The 15,321-nt window shown below is 44.4% G+C and overlaps 1 protein-coding gene across 1 annotated transcript in view; it reads left to right on the forward strand.

The window, feature by feature from the left end:
- The window catches only part of TEX26 (testis expressed 26), a 118,393-nt gene that overhangs the window by 73,809 nt on the left and 29,263 nt on the right, over window positions 1-15,321 (forward strand). The window contains exon 5 of the mRNA XM_078655999.1: window positions 5,920-6,076. Within this exon, the coding sequence (XP_078512125.1) occupies window positions 5,920-6,076 (157 nt within the window). The remainder of the gene's footprint in view (window positions 1-5,919; window positions 6,077-15,321) is intronic.

A 15,321-nucleotide genomic window follows, 5' to 3' on the forward strand; every position in this document is an offset into this window, starting at 1 on the left:
TGGAGGAACCAAATTACCATTATATTTTAGACACAGAGCACATGGACTTTAGCACTGGACAGCAGTGAAGAAATGCACAGAGTCCTAAAGCCAGCAAAAACTAAGTTCAGCACACAGTCAAAACTAGAGGTCAGGTGGAAAAAGTTCTGGAAAATCATGCCAAAAGATGCCAGGTCTAACAGAGCCTCAAAAGGATTAGCCTTCATGAGAATAGGCCCTCTTCTTTGGATCCGAGCTTTACCATGGGGATGTTGACAATGGCGACTCGCAGAGGGAGTGTTGCGGGGCGTGGGAGGGGCAGTTTGGGGGGGTAGTGGAGTTGGACATACAATGGCAAGTAGTAAGGTAAGTTAATAAATAGATAAAACTATTTACCTTGCACTCGCTGCATCGATGCAGCAAGCGTAAGGTAAATAGATGTATTTATTTATTTACTTTACTCCTTGCCATCGTATGTCCAACCCCAACACCCCCCACCCAGACCCTCCCCCGCCCACCTCACCGTCCGCAGCACTCCCTCTGCGAGCTGCCACTGGATGCTGAGCAAATGTTTGTCCCTGCTTCTTAGGTCACATCCAGGATAATAGAAACTCACTGCATCAGGTAGCATCTAGACAGTCCATAAATGCATTTAAATACGAGATAGACAATATTAAGAGAACTTATGTGGTGTTCAGAATGTAAGGGGTTTGGAGAAAACATTGAAGCTCAGCTCTGTATTACTTGTAAGTTAGCCTGGCTCTTTTTAATTCACCTGACTATGTGGAATGGGTGCACCTCTTCTGTGCTAAGGAGGGTTCATATATTCATTGCACCTTTCTAAGAGCTAAAGTGTTCTGCACAGGACAGAGACAGTAGCTGTATTTAGTACACTAGGATGTAAGCAGTGATTGTTTAGAACAAGAGTTGTCTTTTGTATGTGTGTGAAATTAGCATTACTCTTTCTGAACTAACCAATGAGTTGGCTTTTCAGTGGCGGCTCCTCCGCTAAGGCAGAGGAGCGTCGCTCCACTGCTTGTTGAGCAGTGCATAATAAAATGAAAATGATAATAACAAGTAGTTATTATAATTTTATATTTCTGTGCCACTCAAACCATGTTACGTGCAGGGTGGGGCTGGGCTCTCCGCCATCAAAGGGAGCAGGAGTAGTTTGCACTCCCCAAGTTCTCATGACAGCTTTGCCGGCCCTATGGGGCTGGCCAAACAGTCATGCGCACTTAGCATGTTTTCTACTGGGCTGTTTTGCACAGCCCGGTCGAGAACATGCCCAGCCTTCCATGGTACTGCCTAAAGGGTTGCTCAGACCAATCACAATGCTGTTCATGCAGTGTTTTGATTGGCAGGGAGAGTCTGGGAGCCTGGGTGCTTCCGGTGCTGCAGTGTGAGGATGGAGGAGAGACGTGCGGCAGCAGGCAAATAAGGTAAGTTTATTTTTTATTTATTTTCATCCCTGTCATACATCCCCCCCTCTCCAGCCCATCACCCCCGTTCTGAGGCAGCCACCACTGTGGCTCTTTAAACAAGTTTGTGCCATAGGTGGAATGTGTTGCTGATCAAATGTTGCTGGTGTAGTAAACTATTTTTTAACTCCATAGGTTATACGTTTATCCATTTTTGGATGGTCACAGCCCAGCACTTCCACAGGCTCTGTTTAATATGGAGTAGTTAAGTTGTGGTCATGATGTGATACTGTGTATTTCTGATCCATGCCCTCTACATTATTTACATAAGGCAAAAATGCACTCGTTAGAAAGATAGGATCATTTGCTCTTTGATGGTTGGAAAGATTTGGATGAAGCAGAGTTGGTATTTGTTTGTTTGTAGGGCTTACATACTTTTATTATACTGCCATTGCCAACTTTTCTTAGTAGGCATTTCGCAAGCAGAACCAACACTTCCCAGAAGGGCTTTGTACATGTATTGGACAGTACTAAAACTCCTGAGGAGAGCTGTTATACTTTTCTTGGGCAGTACTGACAATTCTCAGACGACATGCTGTACATGTATTGGATAGCAGCAACTCTTCTCTGCACGTATGTTCTACTCTGATTGGTCAGTGTCAACACTTTGCAGCAGGGCTACCATGTGTTTTTCTTTGACAATATCACCACTTTCCAATGAGAAAAACGGTTGGAAGGTTTGTCGTCTCTCCTGCTATGTGTAGAGGATGCCTATGGTTCAATAGTTGTCCTCACTTGTTTATGTGTTTTAAAAAAAATTGTAAATCTGGTAAGATAGTGGAATGAGTGAAGTTTTCACTGGGGAGGATTTTGTGTGTTCTGCTCTTTGTAGGTTTGATTTCCGGTAAGATCGTCTGATACAATTCTGCTAAAAAAAAGTTTATAAAACGAGTGTCAATGTGCATGTCCATAAATCAATGTGCCAGTGCCCCTATATATATGTCACCCTGTCAGTGCTCTTGATTTGATGACTCTTTGCCATTGTACTGATTTCTCTCTGTCAATTTGTCGGCGTCCTAATGTCAGTGTCCCTCTCTACCTATGTTCCAATATAAGTGTTTGAGCCCACAAAGGGGGGTGGGGGGGGGCAGCCCCACCACAAACCACAGACCAGCTTGTTGGTGTGAAAAAGGCCACTTTATTGGAAGCAGGTGCACCTTACAAATAAATCCCTTGGCCTGTGCCGTATAAAACTAAACCTCGCTAAATATATTTTTCCTAACATACCCCCCATCCCTCCCCTAAACATGGATCTCCCATGCAACAATTATAAACACACACCTGCAATTGCCAACTTTCCCATCTACCTAACTAAATAACTTCTTGTACCTACCCCAACGGTAAAACCAGACCTCCTAAAATCTCCCAGTATTTAGAAAAAACCGCCACCCCAAAGGTCTGACAACACACCAGCACCTGTTCTAGCGACAAATCCCCTTACAATAAAATTGCTCCCGATGCACCCACTCCCAACAGAGCCCCTTCAATATGCCACCACTCGATAAATCCAATACTTCGCTAAACCCCAAGAACTAGACAGAACCAAAACACTGGGAGGGAGGGAGGGAAAAGAAATCGCCCACAGGACCACCCACAACCGGCTGCTGGGTCACTACCACCAAATGGTGGATAGTGCCCTAAAATGACCGTTTAAATAATGCAGCAGCCCAAAGATAGCCCAAAAGTAGCCCACCCAGCCCAAAACTAAGCTACCAGCCCAACCAGCCCAACCAGCCCAACAGAGGTGCTGACTGCTCCCCCCCTCCCGGCCCACCCCCCCGGGAGGGGCAGGCCTCCCGCTGGTCAGCCGCCCCCCCCTAAAAGCCCTATTAGTTGTCCGTTTCCCAGAGTTCTTGTGCCTGGTTCTGGTTGTGTCCACCACACCCTGTCTCTGTTCCTGTTTTCATGTCTCTGCATAGTCTGTGCAGTCTCCAGGGCCTTCCCATTGCTACAGTATAGCATGAATTGCTCTCCAAGAGTTCTTCAAGTTCTTGTCATGCAGTTCTTACTCCAATTATCTGGTGCTCTTGAAAAGGTAGGTCCGGATCGACCATGCCATATTTAAGAAGAAGATACTTCTATAAAACATATTCTAATACTGTATTACAAAATATGCAAACATTCAAAATGACACATCCATCACACATAATAGGAATATATTTCCATTCATGCGCTACTCCTAAGCAGTCTTTTGCAATTACAAATGTTTCACACATTTTTTTGTTGATTCTCTTGATTTTGCCACCTTCCTCAGACAAACAAATCCATCCATTCTAATTTAGTAATCAGTCTTTGAGGATCAGCTTCTGGTTGTTATGAAACCAGCAAGGGAAAAATCAACCCAACCGTTCATCATCTGGGTAATGTATTCTGGTTAAAGTGGTACCTTCCACTCACAAGTCTTTAATTCTTTAAAAAACACACAGCAATTGGTTTTCAGCCTCAAGTTACATCTGTACTTTGGATGTCTATGTCCATGTCGCCTAGTGCAGTCAAAAATCCCTTTTCTGAAAGAGAGAAATTCAGTGCCTTCAGCTGTAGTGTTTCTGATTGTGGTGTGCATGGTTTCCGGGTCAGTGACAGGCTTCCCGTGGCTTTGACCCAACTTTATGGCATGTTAGTTGCTTAAGCAGCGTTTAGGCACTTCAAAGCACTCTGCAAGCCAGATTCAGGAAGTAGGAGATGGGAGTGGTGGTAGGGGCGATAAGAGCTCAGGATGTACGAAAGTTCATGTATTAATATGACAGAGAAATACAGTACTTTAGATAGCTTAAGTGGAAATACTGTGAAATTATGATTACATTTAAATGAGTGAGAGATGTGTGGGCATGTACGGTTGCCATGTCGCATAAATATGGTTCACTGACACATACGTTTACACTTTGCTGTTTGGGAAATCTTTGATCATAGTACAGAGCAAGACTTGCACTTCCCCTTGCATGCTACAATTGAATGCATGATGTTACCTTTTTGGCATCATTAGTTTTCCATTTTAGGTCAGAAGAAGAAGCCTAAGGTCCTCATAGGTTGGATACGTGGATCGGGACCTTTTCAACATCAGTCCCTCCCTGGAAGTGTGTGTCTAAATAAAACCCCAATCTAAAAGGAAGCATTGTTTGCCAAAATTTATTTTACCAGATGCCATTATTGTTCTAACCAGAGAGAGAGAGTTTAGACCATACTCTAGAAGAGGGCTGGGACTAGAAAACTCTCTCTGTTATGCTCCTAATTAAGCATAGGAGATTTGGAACATTGCACGCACTATCGTGATAGTCGTGTTAAACACCTTCGTGATAGTCGCCTGAATCAATCAATCAATTAATCAATTATAGCATTTGTAAAGCGCACTACATACCCGTGAGGGTCTCAAGGTGCTAGGGTGGGGGGGGGGAAGCTGCTACTGTTCGAGGAGCCAGGTCTTGAGGTGTCTCCTGAAGGTTAGAAGGTCTTTGGTTTGTCGGAGGCGAATGGGGAGTGTGTCCCATGTCTTGACGGTGAGGTGGGAGAATGATCTGCCGCCGGTGTTCACTCTTCAGATGCGGGAGACGATGGCGAGGGCGTGGTCTGCGGAGCAGAGGTGGCGGGCAGGGGTGTAGAGGCCGAGTCGTCTGTTGTGGTACGCTGGTCCGGTGTCGTGGAGTGCCTTGTGTGCGTGGGTGAGGAGCTTGAAGGTTATCCTCTTGTTGATGGGGAGCCAGTGCAGATCTTTCAGGTGGGGTGTGATGTGGCTGCGGCAAGGGATGTCGAGGATCAGGCGTGCTGAGGCGTTCTTGATGCTTTGGAGTCGTGTCAGAAGTTTGGCCGGGGCTCCTGCGTAGAGTGTGTTTCCGTAGTCCAGTCTACTGCTGACGACGGCTTGGGTGACCATCCTTCTACTTGAAGATCCTGCGAAGCATGCGGAGGGTGTTGAAGCAGGATGAGGAGACGGCGTTGACCTGCTTTGTCATGGAGAGTGTGGGGTCGAGGATGACCCCTAGGTTCTGTGCATGGTTGGTGGGTGTGGGGGGTGCTCCTAGTGCCGTTGGCCACCAGGAGTTGTCTGAGGACGAGGGGGTGCAGCCGAAGATGAGGACCTCTGTCTTGTCTGAGTTCAGCTTCTGTCAAAGGAGATATAATTTCAAGACACTCAGCCATAGAAGGTTTGCTCTCCCTCCCAGATATTAACGTTGTGTTGATTCCTACTGGTGTCTTTAGACTCTACGAGAATGATTGAAAGTTGAGTGAAGCTGGGCCGTCGGCATCTACAGGTTGGGTGATGTTTGGTGGTGGTTGAGCATCGGGACTGAACTTTAATGTTGGATGCCGAGGTCTGATATTTCACAACAGCGACTCTAAATACAAAGTTAGCTGGGGGTAGTAAGATTAATTTTTTTACAGGATGTATTACATACTTGGAATCCATTCCTCAAAAAGCCAGACCTATCCGCTTTGACAGTGGTTGTTCTTTGTGTTATCACAGGGTTTTATGACCTGGAGACTTCCTAAGGAAGAAAAACATATTTCTGTGGACAGCCGCTCACCATGGAATAAGCCACCGTCACTTGAAGAGGCACAGGAAATAATAAAAGAACAATACCGCTCCACTTACCGAAGGGACTACTTAGGAATACCACAAGGTAGGGTGAGCATGTGCATCCACATTCTGATACGTCGAAGGAAAAAATACTGACCTACGCCAAGTGACATGGGTCACTTTTTAGAAATAATCTGTGTATGCATAATTTCCACTGCCACTACTGAGCTTGGTTTAGCCCATGGGTCGAATGTTCACCTATTTCAATGACTAGTAAAATTAAGTTAATAAAATATACATTGCCTCATTTTGATAATTGTAAATACCCAGAAGTTAATACCAGTCAGTATATAGAGTGTGAGGGGTACGTTTTATGGATAAACGCTTTCATGACACAACACGGAATTATGGCATCTTGCAGGGCACCAAAACACCGGGAGTGGAGGGTCCTAGGGGAAAGTTTATCGACCTAAACTGCTATGACCCCTAATTACTTGAATACACCAACACAAGATAGCAGTAAGTCAAAAAATATATATATAACGAGTATGTATCTGTGTATGAACCTTAATACCAAGGAAGGTAGTGAATGTGAACTAACCTGTGGAACATCACCTAAATGTGCGAGTTCCCATCAGTCAACTCACGAGACCGCCCTTCATCATTTGGGGACCATCACGTTTAGAGGGTCGAATGTCCACAATAGATTGGCAGATGTTATAAGCCTAATCTATGTCCAACATATCAGGAGGAAAATGTGTCTGTGGATGACTGAATAGCAGTGCAAAAGAAAGTAGTCAAAGTGAATCAGTGAACAGTAAAGCAAAAGAATTATTAAGATTGGGTAGTGACAGGGGAAAAAACATTTATTCGTTACCCCTCCAGTCCCAAAGTCTAAAAAACAGTGCAATAGTAGTGTAACTAAATAACTACTATGAAGTATCTTAGGTCGACATGTTTCTGCAGACTACTGGAGCCAGGTGGTCTCCCGCTGCTTCTTCAGGACCATTTAATGCTACTGCTAGAAAAGAGAAATTGATATCACCTTAAGACGTGATCTGTTACCATCTTCCTGACTTCGTGGTACAAGCGTCCAGGGTGAAAAACCAGATACATACAAAAGAAACAAAAGAGACAAACAGGGCACTATTAGTGTATGCCTGAATCGTAAGGTTGGTACAAATCCATTAGCTGGCTGATATATGGGCAGCCGAAACAGACAGTTTGAACTTGTCATCGCATTCTCCTGCTCACTCACCTTATTAGCAGGAAGGAATTACCCCACCTCACCTGGCTTCAGCTCAGGTACATGGAGCACCGCTCTAGCGGAGGGAATAAAAAGGTATTTACACTAAGGAAAATACAAAACCATGAAACAGCAGTGATTGATCTATCTGTAACGACCAACCAGTCAATACTGGATGTCTCCCCGTGTGTTTAAATATGGGCAATTACTTTTAGAGACTTGCCACCAAATGTTGCTTAACGTGACCAGTCACTCGCAAAGATGCAGCGTTAGGGAACGGGAATGTAGATGTTAGGAACAACCCGTCGGCCCTTAGTATGACATAGTTTGCGGATATACAGCTTGTAATCTTGTGCTCACGTTACCGCTATCGTAATTTGTGATGTCAACAGGCTCGCTACCCTTATGGTTAAACTAGAGTCGTGAGATCATATCTGCCGTAAGGCTTAAACTCCAAAAATCGGGGCGTCTCAGTCAGCGTGCTCTCAATCGACACTCGCAACTCCACCATTTCGAGTAACCGTTTATATCAAACATGCTGAGCGTTATGTACTATGAGTAATAAAGGGGTGGGCCCTTATACACTCGGAGACCTGGGTCCATAGAGCAGTACAAAAACGATTGGGTCCGAGTTCTGGTGTCTCTATTACCAAGACTCACTTAAATTTATTTTTAAGCAGACATGCACCACAAACTCTTAAATAATTGAGATTACATTTTTTTTAGAAAAAATGATAATATTTGAAACCTTCAGTAGCATTTATTTTTTGCAAGGTTATTCTTTCATGATTTTGCAACAATTTCAATCAAGTGCAACGGAATTTTTCAATGTAATTGTGTAATCATTACATACATGGTGCTCTCTGTGAGGAGGGGAAAGGGTGTGTGGAGAATGTGAGGGACAGGGTAAAGGTGCTGTGACTTTTTAGAACATCGCGTTAAAATCAGAGACGCCTTTACAATCAAATGTATGAAAAAAGTTCCCAAATTGCATCACACATAGGCATAAATCAATTCCTCATTTTGATCCTATGGTGTGTTAGATTGGCGTAGTTCTACGTTTCGACCCCCGTGTACACTAAAGGGTTATTCACGCCTCATGTTGGGGTCTTCTTCAGGAAGGTGAGATAGAGAGCATTGAAAGACGGATGCCATCTATGCCGTCTGGTCGTAGGCCTTTGTGTGCTCCTATGATTTTTAGACGGTGTTCCTCGGTGAGGTATACACATCGCCTTGTCAGTTGTAAACAATGGGATCGCTCAGAGTGTAGAAACGTCTTTCTTCGCGTTTTTGTTTTCTCAGGGAGAAGGGGCCGCTGCCGTCAATCCTTCAGGCTACGGGCAATTTCTCCGGATTCAGAGGAATTGCTCTACTAAATCTGCTTTCGAGGCCCATTCTAAGACCTTGGCGGCGAATCTAATAGAGAAAAACTATCCTAAACATCTAATTCGTGCTTCCAAGAAAAGGGCCTCGAATAACAATAGAGTTTGCTGGGTATTTTGCCCCTGAAGCCAAAACAAGAACGGATTACGTGCGTACACACGTTCTGTGCACAATCCAACCAAATCCAAAGGATTGTGAAGAAACACTGGAAAATCCTCAATACGGGCACTGATACACTACCACCTCCTTTGTTCGCTTTTAAAAGGGGACAGAGTCTAAGAGATCAGTTAGTCCATACTAGACCCAAGAACACCATCCCCCGAGCTGTAGGGACACTCTGGGACATGCCAGCTGTCACCGGACACTATCCATGTGGCAGCTGTGCTGCCTGCCCACAAACAACAAAAACTTTGAACATCGATATAGGCACAGATCGCCCCTGGCAGTTAAGAAGGTTCACCAACTGTAATAGCATGAACCTGATTTATCTGATCACTTGTCCCTGCAACAAGAAGTATGTAGGGATGACAACCAGAAAAATTAAGGTGAGGATTTCGGAGCATAAGAGTTCGGTTAGGTGTTCGAAACAAGCTACTAAACTAACTAATCACTTCTTAGAAGTAGGACACCTACCGACTGATCTCCGTTGGACAGTATTGGACCAACCACTGATTCCATCTGGGGTTGATACCTCTTCTTTTTTGTTCAGGTGCGAACAAAAATGGGTGTTTAGGCTTAAGACGGACAAAATAGGGCTAAACGAAGATATCCCCTGGATGTCGCTCTAATTGGTTTGTGCTCTAGCCTTAGCTTTACACCATTAGAGCTTCCTGCCGCTGATTGCCACAAGAGATCAGAGTTCTCTTGGATACACTATCATGGTCTCAGCACACTGTTAACATTAATTTAATAATTAGAGGGGTTCCGAATTATCATCCTTCAGTATGGGATTCCCTGTGCGTTTACAGTCGGTTTGGTCTCTCACAGCCTTTACTGTTACTGAGATCTTTTAATAAGTAAGGCTTTTGATGGGTCCTATAAAGTGGTAAGGTGTTATTATAAATACCCCAATTCATTAGTACAGGCGACTGTCCGACTATCTTAGTGTTAGGACTAATGGCTTGGATTTGTCCCCCTTCCTCGCAAATAGATCGTGTTCTTTGGCAATAACTACTATCGACGGCCAGTAGAACTACACTACCCATCTTTCCGAGCGCGGCTCGCTTTGATGACGTCATACGTTATTGCGACGCCGTCGTCGGAATGAATTAAACAGGTGATTCCTCGCCGCGCCGGTACCTCCCCAACAGACAGCCCAGAGGGACGTCCGGGGTACCGACGGAGAGGTCAGTACATAACGCTCAGCATGTTTGATATAAACGGTTACTCGAAATGGTGGAGTTGCGAGTGTCGATTGAGAGCACGCTGACTGAGACGCCCCGATTTTTGGAGTTTAAGCCTTACGGCAGATATGATCTCACGACTCTAGTTTAACCATAAGGGTAGCGAGCCATTTGCCATCACAAATTATGATAGCGGTAACGTGAGCACAAGATTACAAGCTGTATATCCGCAAACTATGTCATACTAAGGGACGACGGGTTGTTCCTAACATCTACATTCCCGTTCCCTAATGCTGCATCTTTGCGAGTGACTGGTCACGTTAAGCAACATTTGGTGGCAAGTCTCTAAAATTAATTGCCCATATTTAAACACATGGGGAGACATTCAGTATTGACTGGTTGGTCGTTACAGATAGATCAATCACTGCTGTTTCATGGTTTTGTATTTTCCTTAGTGTAAATACCTTTTTATTCCCTCCGCTAGAGCGGTGCTCCATGTACCTGAGCTGAAGCCAGGTGAGGTGGGGTAATTCCTTCCTGCTAAGAAGGTGAGTGAGCAGGAGAATGCGATGACAAGTTCAAACTGTCTGTTTCGGCTGCCCATATATCAGCCAGCTAATGGATTTGTACCAACCTTACGATTCAGGCATACACTAATAGTGCCCTGTTTGTCTCTTTTGTTTCTTTTGTATGTATCTGGTTTTTCACCCTGGACGCTTGTACCATGAAGTCAGGAAGATGGTAACAGATCACGTCTTAAGGTGATATCAATTTCTCGTTTCTAGCAGTAGCATTAAATGGTCCTGAAGAAGCAGCGGGAGACCACCTGGCTCCAGTAGTCTGCAGAAACATGTCGACCTAAGATACTTCATAGTAGTTATTTAGTTACACTACTATTGCACTGTTTTTTAGACTTTGGGACTGGAGGGGTACAGAATAAATGTTTTTTCCCCTGTCACTACCCAATCTTAATAATTCTTTTGCTTTACTGTTCACTGATTCACTTTCACTACTTTCTTTTGCACTGCTATTCAGCCATCTTGCAGGGCACAACTTTGATCCATCCAGCCAGGCAGGCGTTGGGGCATGCACATCCATTTTGCCCTTGCTCTTGTCTAGCTTAATGCCATAATCCGTATCAAGCTTTCCTGCCAGGCCTCCTGTATTGATATTACTTCGGAAACGTAAGTGAAACACTGATGGTATTTCTGCTCCTACCCTCACTCACTCGGAGGGGGACAGGTTCTCGTGGACGAAGGCCTTGCTCGTGTTCTTTATTTGTGTAATTTCTTATTAATGTATTAATTGTCTATGGCGCTCTCACACTCGGCGATATGTGGGCGCCGTGCAGGCACAACAACAAATTACATGTAAACACCAGCCTACAGCGAATAATGGTGAGAACCTAAGAGAACGTAGTAGAAGTGGTTGCGAGTGGAGACAGTAACCGTTAGTGGATAATAAAGAAAACCCAATAGAATATAGCAGAGAGGGTCAGCAGTGGGGACAAAACCTACCGATGTGCGGCCAAGCTTATGTCCCTTGCTTGGAGGCTGTCCCACAGCTGCACTTGTTAACATAGCGCCCTCAAGAAGGTGGATACACATGCAGTCTCCTTTGTTAGATTTCCTCAAAGGCAGAATAAAAGTATAACATTATGTAACTCAAATGGTTTAGCAGGAACCATGCTTCTCTATGTACATATGACAGTATTACAGGAATTTACTCCGATATTTCCGATATAATAAGTCAGATATTGGAACATAGCCGACCCTTCAGTATGGTGCCCAGCCACCACAAAATGCGCATAATCCCTAATATACCACTCCACCCCGACCCCTCCTTAATTTTCTCCCACATCTCAACCTGTGTGGGACTCCAACCTTCATATATCCATGTTGAGTGGCTAGGGCCTTTCAATGCATGGCTCAAAGTAAATTATCCTATATGGGTCTTCATATTGCCCCACTTTTTTGAGGGAAGCCCAACCCATGAAGATAGGCCGTTCCAAAGCGAGGAACGGTCCAACCCTCTCCCAGGGCCTTCCGCTAGTCGTCCTCTTTGGGAATGCTCAGGTCTATTCCCCAGGCCTCTCGCAGTTGGTCAAAAGAGTCTGATGTGTCCAGACCCTGGGTACATTTTCTATATCATATACTATATGCAAGTTAAACATGTCATTTAGGGATACACCAATTTACTCTTGTTTAAAGGGGGAGCCCAAGCTCTTTACTCCTGATTAGGGGTAACAGTGCATAAAGTCAGAAATCTGTGGTGACTATGCAGAAAAGACGATTTACTACACAAATCATGAATTCCAAAAGAAAATATCAGGAGGCTCTGTGGAGAGCTTCAGAAAGCATCCATGGAGCAAAGTAAAGTACCCAAGTAGACTCAACTGGAAGCCATAATATAATGTACTTGTCTGACAATACTGAAACAATTTACAGCAAAAAAGATTCAAAGGTGTTTTATTGAAGGACTTCACCTAAGGTGCTAGTCGTCCGAAGGATCATGTCTTGGGGGTAACATCTGCCATGACCCTAACCATATCCAACTCAGTTTCCTGTCAAGCTGCTCTCACAATCCTTAACACAACTGTAACTCATTCAGTGTCACCAAAACGGGGCGTCCACAAGTAAACATAATTGCAAAAGATAGTTGGTTGAATGTTGTCAATTTGTTGTTTCTCCCTTCAATAAAAATAGTAAGGATTTGGCAAATACCAGTGTTGGTAGTTGTAACACTGAATGCCACCGCCAAAAGCCTGTTGTCTCAAAACCTTATTCCAAGACAACTACAATGTTGCCTTAAAAATGAAGACACTAACCATGGGAAGGCCTACAAACAAGATTACATTTTTTCTCCAGGAAAATCCTGTCCCAAATATGATTGCTAAAAGTCATAGAAAGTTTTAGTAAAATTCAGATGAATGCATAAACAGAGACTCAATCGTTATTGGCTGTGGGGTAAGCTACTTGGGAGAATTTCTGAGACCCCAGTGAAGTTTAAAACAGAGGTTTTGAGTGCGAAAGTATTCTTATGATGCCCTCATCTCTTCCTCCGTAACAAGAAGACAACAATCAATAACATGGTATGAAAAAATTAGCTTCCTTTTCTTGATACTATCCATCCAAATAAATGATCTTTTTTTGACTGCCCAGAAAATACGGAATACTTTTAGCACTTTATTCCTTCTTACTGTTTATACAAGTATCTATTATATTTGTATATTATTTAAAGATCTGCCCCTCTTCTGTGCCCTTCCTTTTGCTTAAGGGCGTTGTTTATTGCTGGGACTGGCTCTGAATACCCCTCATCCTCGGTTTGTTTTCACGTGATGCATTTTTCTCTCTAATTTTTATCACTTTTAAAGGTCTTTTTCATGTTTGAAATGCCTTAAAGATCGCTGTGCCTCAAGTGCCACAACAGTCCTTTCGCACATTCTGTATACATGTCGAAATGTATTGTGGGAGTTGTAATACTGTGAATATGACAGCAATGATTATGAAGTCATGAACTATTGTCTCACTATAAATGTCCTCCACCCATGTATCTAAAGAGGTTAGTGCACACCAGTAACACATAAGCCCCACAGCTCTGCCATCTGACATGCATTGAACGTCCACAACCCACCTAACTAAGACACAGGTACTCTTCCACAGATACCGTGGCACTGCAGAGTGAGAAAGCTGGGAGCGAGAAAATGAGCTGTTCACCTGAGAGTACAGAAACATCAACCCTTAGCCCTGGGTCATAAACCTATCTAGCAGACAGCACTTTGCCCTAAAACATCCACCAGCCTACATCACACCAGCCAACCAGATCTGTATGAAGACCTCCAGCACAGACTGCTACAAGGGCACACCAAAGCATGTCTGGTGAAATGATGCTGGGTAGGGCTATGCTTACATGGAGGACAGATGTCCATCATGAGGCAGAGGTGGGAAACCCAGGCAGAGGGACTTCTTTACTTTAAAGAAATCTGTGTTAGTAGTTGTCGGACAGCGCGTTCGCAAAGGATCCGCTAAAAGTGGTGAAAGTGAATGGGCCCATGATCACGGCTGCAGCCGGCCAACACCAGATCACTAGAAGCAGTTCCCACTTTAAGGAAGTGAAAACCAAAGAAGAAGGAGACACGCCAAAGCAAGAACCGACCAGAGATACATTGCAGGAAGACCCATCACCAGACGTCGGAGAACAGCGACCAAGGAGGGAATGCAAAAAGACCAAGAGACTGATCGAAGAGATGTGAGGGGACCATCCTTCCACACATCTCTCAGCATATTCCGATGTATATCTCTCTATCTCTCTCTCTCTCTCTCTCTCTCTCTCTCTCTCTCTGTTTCATCGATGTGTAACGTTATCTGTCATCCTTTCAGTTTTCCTAACCCTTCTATCAGCTTGGGATATTCTTTTAGAATTTTTTTTTTTTCTGACATGTGATACGTCATTTCCATCAGCCCCATCACTTGTGCTGTGACGTTGCTCAACAAGCATGGCGCGGGGATGTCTCCTTTGAGCACATGTATCTGTTCCGTTAGTCTTTGATCCTTGTATCTTAATTCTTCTTTGAATTTCCCCAGGTTGATCACTGGTCGCTTTGCCCCCCATGTGAAGACTTTCACTCGGGACGGCTTCAAGGTCGGCTTGATTTTCATTTTCTCATACTCAGAGACGCACATGATATTGCACGTTGCGCCACTGTCCAAAACAAATGTGGTATCGTGTGGCCCCACTTTTATTGTTACCGACTCCGTTTTCTTTATTTTCTTCTTGTCCACCAGGCATATTGTTTCATCGCACTCTTCCTCATCTTCCTCTGAGTCTGTGTTAACGTCTGTCATGAGGTACAGCCCCTTTGTTTTCTCTTCTTCGCAATCTTCCCCTGACTCTGCGGATGAACTTCTCACTCCAGTCTCGACATGCCTGATGTGTCTCCGGGTCGGCATTCTTCCTCTGCTCGTTCTTCCACGGTCGTTCCTGAACTGTGCTCCTCGACACACGCTTGCGTAATGGTCTCTTCCATTGCATTTTCTGCACGTCTGGCCAAATGCTGGGCATTGGCCTCGGTGTGGGAACTCTAGTCCGCATCTGTAACACGTTCCTTCTTGCGGCTTCCTCCCTGCCTGGTCGCCTCTGTCTTGTCTCCAGTTTCCTGTTTTGTTGTTGCTCGCCATCCGATGAATTTGTTCTCCACCTCTTCCTTTGCCACATTCCATTTCTTGTGCATGTGCTGTTGCTCGCGCTTCTGCCCTCCCTAGTACGAGGATGTTCTCTAGGGCTATCGGTCCTTTTAGTATTCTTGTTCGGAATTCTATGTCCCGACAGCCTGCGATTATTAGTAGTCTTATGGCCTGCTCGTTATCGAATTGATAA

The sequence above is a fragment of the Lissotriton helveticus genome, chromosome 8 (genome assembly GCF_964261635.1).
Source record: "Lissotriton helveticus chromosome 8, aLisHel1.1, whole genome shotgun sequence".
Taxonomy (NCBI): Eukaryota; Metazoa; Chordata; class Amphibia; order Caudata; family Salamandridae; genus Lissotriton; species Lissotriton helveticus.